Source organism: Pieris rapae, chromosome 6 (assembly GCF_905147795.1).
Source record: "Pieris rapae chromosome 6, ilPieRapa1.1, whole genome shotgun sequence".
NCBI lineage: Eukaryota > Metazoa > Arthropoda > Insecta > Lepidoptera > Pieridae > Pieris > Pieris rapae.
Genome location: NC_059514.1, coordinates 8,266,362 through 8,274,006, shown reverse-complemented (window position 1 = coordinate 8,274,006; position 7,645 = coordinate 8,266,362). Strand labels below are relative to the sequence as shown.

The window sequence follows — 7,645 nt, the reverse complement described above, 5'->3', positions numbered from 1 at the left end:
TGTTATCCTTAAGACGATTAGAACGTCTTGTAAATCAAGCAAATAAACTTCTTGTTAGAATGTTTCTCTTAAACAATACTATACCAGATGCAATCAAACCTGCTTACAATTTCGCCCTTTAAGTGTCAATGTTCTGTCAAGTTCAGAAGGGAAAGTGCAATTACATCTGTCGTACAAATTATACTCGACTAGAGATAGGCGTGCTTTCGTATGGCGCATCTTGAACTCTTCCGAGGTATAAAAGAACGTAACAGTGTGATTCACGAACCCATTGCTTTTAGTATTCGACACGAACACGAAATCAGGTACGGTTGTTTGGAATAAGAGCTTTGTGTATTTGCATTAAAGCTCAGAATAGCTTAAAAAGTTTGACGTGTTAGTGCTGTGTGGTGAAGTGTTGGTTTTCTTTTGACAGAAGCAGTCCGGTAGCAACGATGCGGTGGTTCATTTTGGTAAATATCTTTATTATGCTTAGTATTCATTATTTCTTCAACATATAATTTTAGTAACGGTTTTGGTTTTATGTGTATAGAGCCTTAACTAGTAACGATCTATTTTTTGTTTGTTTAAACTAAATAACATAAAAAATACACTAGTGTCACAACGTTTTCAAATTTCTGTCCATTTCTTGATCATTTGCTTTTCTTAAAACCAAGTAAAACTTTCTGGGTATATTGGCTCACAATGTTATTTTGACTGTTAAATGACATAGATCTAAAGTCAATTGGTACACGGTGTCGGGGATAGAACTTACAAATTCAGGAGTTTAGAAGAGTTGCTGTAACCGCAAGCCCAACTTTTTTTTTATTGGAACTAATTCTTTCACTGAAATTATTATGGAACGGGACTCGAATTGGGTTTTTTATAACGCTAACATTGTCTGGTGCTTGATAACTGTGTTTTAATATCCATTAATACTTTATTTTATATTGGTAAAATTAGGGCATTGGACATGGCTTCAATGTAATATCTTTGATAAACTGTAAATTTGTACACACTTTTTCGTGTCGTTAATACTGATAATGGTGTCTGGCTTTTTGTGCTCGTAATAACGGTACAATTTCTGCATTGCCAGGTTACCTAGATATTTGTATGCAATCTTTTGACCGTTATAAAAACCTTTTTATTGTACCAGCTTTTAATTGATTGCACATGTCTTGGACGACATAAAGGCTGATAAAAGTAATGTATCATTTCAAAACAATAAACCAATAAAAAATATAATTGAAGTTAATAACTAACCTTAAACTGTAATAAATAAAATATATTATTAAAAGGAGTCCCTTTAGACAGTTTCCTAAGATAAGGCTGATTACATACAAACCTATAAAATATAATTAAACGGGTATTGATTAACCTAAACTTGCATGTAATAACAGTAACACTCTTGTCAGTAAAATCTTATAGCTGGACATTAATGCACAAAGATAAAAGATTTTTTAACGTACTATAAATCTCAAACAGCTAAGTAATGCTTTGTGGTTTTTCTAATTTCGTTGGTGTGATACTGAACCGTTACAAAAGTATATATTTAGGAATCAAAGTGAGATTCAAATTCGGCTATTTAGTTATCTTTGGCTTTGCAAATATCACTGATAAATAGTTATCACACAATGTCTTTATTGTAAATAAACACCCTATCGGACATTATGAATCAATTTGTTTCAGTCAACAATATACAATTTATTAATGCAAATATTAATAAACTTAACCAGTTAATAAACAACTTGAATTTTACTTAATTGCGATATAATGTTCGCATCGACTATGATTCTAAAACTCTCTCTCTATGTAAGGGCCTGGTAGTTTGTTCCTTGGATTCTTAATCGCCTGCGCAGTTGTTTACCTAACCGCCTTCTGCAATCTCTTGTTGATTGATCTGTCTTTGTTTAGTTTTGATTGTAACTTACATTTTAGACATTTATCAATTTTACAAAATACCATCCGTATCACCTTGACGTCCGCCGTTCCAACACTTCGTACTTCCGAATCAATTCCACTTAAGTTCCTTGAAAAGAGCATCCCGATTACTACAAGGCTGGCAGCGCTGGCGAGCGTTCTGACAGTGCGGGTGTGTCACTCAACATGAAACGAGCCTCCAGCATGTTTGTCTCCTGTAACATATAAAAAAAACGGTAACGGATAATCAAAGATCCCCCCCCCCCAAACCCTAAAGTTCTTACGTAATACTTGAACGGCCCCTTGCATAGAAAAATATACTAATACAATAATACATAACGCTTGTTCATTACAATAGAAAGAAAAGTACAACAGCATGCAAGGAAGAGGCATTATTAGATAAAAATACAGCAATTACCAATATTAAACAGTTACATAACATGAAACGAAAACAAGCAATACAAAGAAACAATAATGAATAATTAATAGAAGCAATTTAATAATATACCATAATATGAAAACGTTATTCACATGTTAACTGGTAGAATTCCTGTAGTTTATGTTCCGAAAATTAACTAAGAGTTTTTTAAATAGTATTATATTGAATTATTATATTGAACTGACTTTAAATTTTTACAAAAGCCGGAAAAGTATTTTAGTTTTTTATATTGAATATTATTTAGAGTGCTCGACCATTAGAAATAAACAAGTATGTATGTTATTTTGTTAGATTTTCATATCAATTGAAGTTATTTCTTTAGAATTTTACTTAATCTAGGTTCTCTGGATACGTCATCTTTCCTTAAATTTTTTTAAGATATGTTTAATTAGCTTACTAATAAACCAGGTACCACTGGTATCCTTACATTAAAATGTTTATCTTATTTTAAACATTCCTTTTGCAATAAGAATCAATATTCCACCATCAAAATCAATCAAAATACATTTTTATAAATCTCTTATTAAGATTATTCACAATAAACGTTTATTTAAATAACGCATGACATAGAAGCATATTAAACAAATATAATATTATATAAATATCAAAAATTTACATTGTTTATTACTCGATAAAATACAGGTGGTGGTAAATCAAGAGATTATAAATAGCTAATAAGATCATTTGCTCTCGTTAGAAGAGTGGTTTGTTGAGGTCAAGATGGCACTCCTGTATTATTGTGCTATTCTCTACAATTACTCGTTATATCGTTCGCTGAGCTCGCGGTTGCCACTAGCTCTATGTACTTAAAGCCAGAATATGTAGCAACAAATTATAACCCAGTCAGAATCTACTTCACACTAATCTATTACTTAATATGTCAGGCAAACAGTCAAAGAAAAGCTGCCCAATCCTTCTCTATCATTTCAAAACGCTACATTCAACTATTAAATAATACATTACAAATTTCGAAACAAGAATCATCGTTGCGAAAACAATTTATATAAATTCTGTTTTGAATAGACGTATAGATTGATGTAATCGTTTACCGTCTATTGTTCTTCTATTATTAACAATTATAAGCGTCAAAATCTTTCACTGTAAATGGCACATTTCTCTTTGTAATTTTAAGTGAGTAATGCCTTTTGAACTCATGACATAGTAATAAATTTATTAAAGAGTAAACTGCACCATTGTTAAATCTATAACAATGATTCCTCGATCAATCAACTAGATTTAAAATTGTGGAATCTAATATGTACATAGTATAAATTTGCTGGGACTTGTGAGATAAGCACAAATCGAATACTAAAAGTGATACAGTCATTGGAAGTAATTTACTCTTGATTTGTTATAAACGATGATGACTGTATGACATAGGGATTATACAGGAAACATTCACATAAACAATTCAGATGCAATACTTTCTCTTTATGAAGATTCACCGCGAAACTTTCATATCGCATTGCACAAATAATGCATATTACGTATATGCTGCTTATTTAGAAAATTATTATATAATTGTAATAACTATGAAAATGAAATATCGAAAATCATTTTTCCTTCATATTTTTGCAAAATGATTTGTTTACAAAACGTAAGAACTGTCTTAAAAAATAACGGAACTATGTTATGCAAACATTAAACGTTTATGAATAATTAAGGTTTTTAATTATGCCAAATGATTTGGAGAAAAGCATGAGGTTACCGGGGCAAAGTCTTGCGCATAATTGGAGTTATATAATACAAATATGAATGTGTAAATGTTGATTTATTCTCTAGAATAAAACGACGACTAATTATTTAACTAAAACAACATAAGCTTTAACATACTTAGTATATTGAATCTACTTAAATGATTAAAATAGCGCGTCATCAATAAATTAGAGAAAATATTAAAATTGAATATGTAATAAAAGTTTAAGTATTTGTTTTGACTTAAGCAGACAATCAAATGTAATTGTCTTATTGAGTCTTATCTGTCTTCACTATATAATCAATCAAAATTGTTGATTCGTTAAAAATACGTGATACAACTTTACACATTTCTACATAGTCACCATTTGAAGAAGCATATATCATTATTTCTTCTCTCATTACGTAATTATGTAGCAATGTAAAGATTTCATCTCAAGCAAATTAGACATTGGCATTGCAATGAATATTATGTAAACTAGTTAAGATACCAACTGGTTATTTATATAAAGTTATTGCATCTTGTATTTTTTTTTATTAATTCTTATGCCACACTAATATCATATATGTTTGTTGGTTTTGTATTTTACGCCTTTAAGCTTGGGTGCATTTCTTTGCACACATACGCCGAAGTCCAGATTATGATTCCTGGAGTAAAAGTAGTTATTTATCAGCAGACTAATTAGCGACTTTCTTTATGACATTTTTTTTATAATTTCAGATGTTATGCTGCGTGATCGGAACAATAGCGGTAGCTGATCCAGATCCAAAGAAATACAAGCCTGAAGCAACAGTTAAAAAAGCAGAGAACCTCACAAACGAAGAAAGAATTTTTTTAAGAGAGGTCGAAGAAAAGTTTGGTGTGAAATCTGAAATTCCTAGTGATAGCAAGGAATCTGAAAACAAAGTTGGAAATCAGAATCTAACACATACTTCTGAGAAAAAATTAACGTTTCCAGCAGTAATTGCCATAGAGATAGTGAATGATACTGAAGCAAAAGGCAAAGGCAAAAGAACAATCGATGCTAATCTCGGATATGGATACCGGACGAATAATGGATATACGTACAATTATTTCGGAAAATCAGCGCAAGATAAGGGAAAGTTCATGATTTATCCATATTCTCAAGAAGATATTCCTGCACATCAGAGCACCTTTAACTCTCATTACGTAGAAAATGGCGAAAATTATCAGAAAACATCGACTAATGTTGAAATACAGCCATCACAAGCGTTTGAACTAGTACCCGTTAAAGAACAGCAAACTACTTACGACTACAAAAAGCCTGAAATTGAATTTAAAACACCACCTCCTCCTACTTATGGTAGTGAGCCATCATCAACTCTTTATACTACGTATAATGGACAAGAATTTTCTGGATTGAGTGCCCAGTTTCCTACAGTTATGCCAAATTACTTTGTTGATCCTTCTCAATTACTAACAAATCCTCAATACCAGAGCGCGGGTCTGACTCAAGATCACTTAAGGTCTCACGAATCACAACTCGGCCAAAGAATTGTACCAGTGTTAGTACTCAGAATTCCAAGTTCTTCAATTAAAAACCCTTCAGCGGAATTGTACGCAAACCTGCCAAACAATTATCCTCTATCATCTTATCTCAACAATGTAAACTTACAGCAATTGGTTAATCAATATTTCAAAAAACAAGGATATTCATTTGCACCACAAATAATGGCGTATCAAAATTCAAATCTTTCTCCACAGGAAAGTGAACCACACTATTCTCATCCATATGTTAAGCCCTCATACACACAGTCAGACTATTCTGGAGTACAATATTCAGCTGTGAAACCTGTGATGGCTAGATATCCATCAAGTTATAGCCCACAAAATTATGAATCTCAGTCTCAATCTTTGTACCGTCAACCTGCACAACAACAATACGAGTATCAATATCAATATATGCCACAACCTGCACAACCCACTTCTTACTACGTTCAGTCTCAGTATGAACAACCATCTTCTTCACCTGAATATCAGCATGTGCATACTTCTATAGACCAACGTGCCAATGTTCATGAAACTCATTCTGTTGTGGAGCATAAAGTACCGGAACAAACAATCCAAGAATACCCAGCTAATAGCTATGATTCTCATCACGCTATTCAACAAAGCGTTGTTCATCCAACATCTTCATACTACACAACATCAGACACATCTTCTGCATATGAAGCGGAAAAAGAAAACGCAAAGGAACAGGCTGCCATTGACCCCAACTCATATACTCAAAGCTCAATTGGTCAAAAAGCGCAGGTTTCAGTTTACCCCTCAAGATTAATTCATTCAGAACAGTACGAAGAAAGTAGCGTTAATTCTGGTCAAGAATACACATATCAACCCCAACAACCTGAAAGGCCAAAAGCTTTAGTACTGTCAGAAAACTATCCCAGCAAAGATCATACGATTGCCGCAGTATTTCCTAACTCATATAGCGCTGCACAGAACTCAAAACCTAGCGTTCAAGCTGTTAGCTATGTAACTCCAATGCCATCAGCAAAATACCAGTCGCAATATAGAATAATGGTACCACAGACAGTCTTTAAATCGCCCACAAGCGATAAGGTGGCGTACGTAAACTCTAAATCGATGCATTACAACCACGCAGGCCGTTACACCCACGATGTGGAGCCAGAAGAAGAATACACTAGACCGCAATATGTACCACCAGTGCCTACTAGGCCATCTTATCCTAGAAATTACCACAGCCATCCAAAACGAATGGCTAAACCTGACAATAAAGCAGCGGCTTCTAAAGCAGTCAAAAAGAATGAAAGGACTGACAAGAAGTCAACATAAAGATAAATTAAAATAATTGTAAATAGAACATTAAAATTAGGTCATGTTAATATAAAGTATGCGTAATTTCTAAGTTACAATTAAATAAATGATGTTATTATAACAACGGAATGGTAGATTGAGAGAACGGATGATTTACAAAAATATTTTATCCAAATCAATGTCATTATATCGTTTTGGCAATGTAAAACTTAAAAGTATTATGAAACTGAATTGTATTATTTATTCAGAGTCAGATGATTGAATAAAATCTGTCATTTTCAGCGTGCAATATATTTAATGAAATTAATAAATTTACAACATTTTTTATTGTTACTGATTAAAAAATTTATTCAGATTTTTGTTTTATCTTTATCCATACATATAATCTAATAGTATCATTTATTAATTGATTTTCCGCTAGCAGAAATTAATGAGATAAAAATTGTACACAATATTCCTGCCGGTCGCTGCATTTATATGTACACGATGTTGGCAATTATTACTAATAGGTAAAAGTACCTGAGGGGAATTTACCAAACGCCTGATAAAAATTATATATAACAAATTGTCAGTCAAGGAGCCTATTCTAAATCAGAATCAGAATCAGGCAGTAGTTCAAACATTTTACAAACAATACTAATGTTTGTATTCGTTCATACTCTTAATCTTTTTTTAATAAAACAGAATTACAAAAAGTCGCAGGTACTAGTTAGGAAGAAAATAAAATCACAAATTTTTAGTTTGGTTAATTTAAAAAAATCTTAAAACCTCTAGTCATATTGAAAATGCAAAACTATGACTATGGGATGTCG

At 32.3% G+C, this 7,645-nt stretch overlaps 1 protein-coding gene across 1 annotated transcript; it reads left to right on the top strand.

Annotated features, from left to right (window-relative positions):
• Positions 1-246: 246 nt before the first annotated feature.
• LOC110992917 (adhesive plaque matrix protein-like) lies at positions 247-7,186 on the top strand. Its single transcript, XM_045628725.1, has 3 exons — positions 247-305; positions 416-452; positions 4,755-7,186. The coding sequence occupies exons 2-3, from the start codon at positions 435-437 to the stop codon at positions 6,849-6,851; spliced, it is 2,115 nt and encodes a 704-aa protein (XP_045484681.1). The 5' UTR covers positions 247-305; positions 416-434; the 3' UTR covers positions 6,852-7,186.
• The last annotated feature ends 459 nt before the right edge of the window (positions 7,187-7,645 follow it).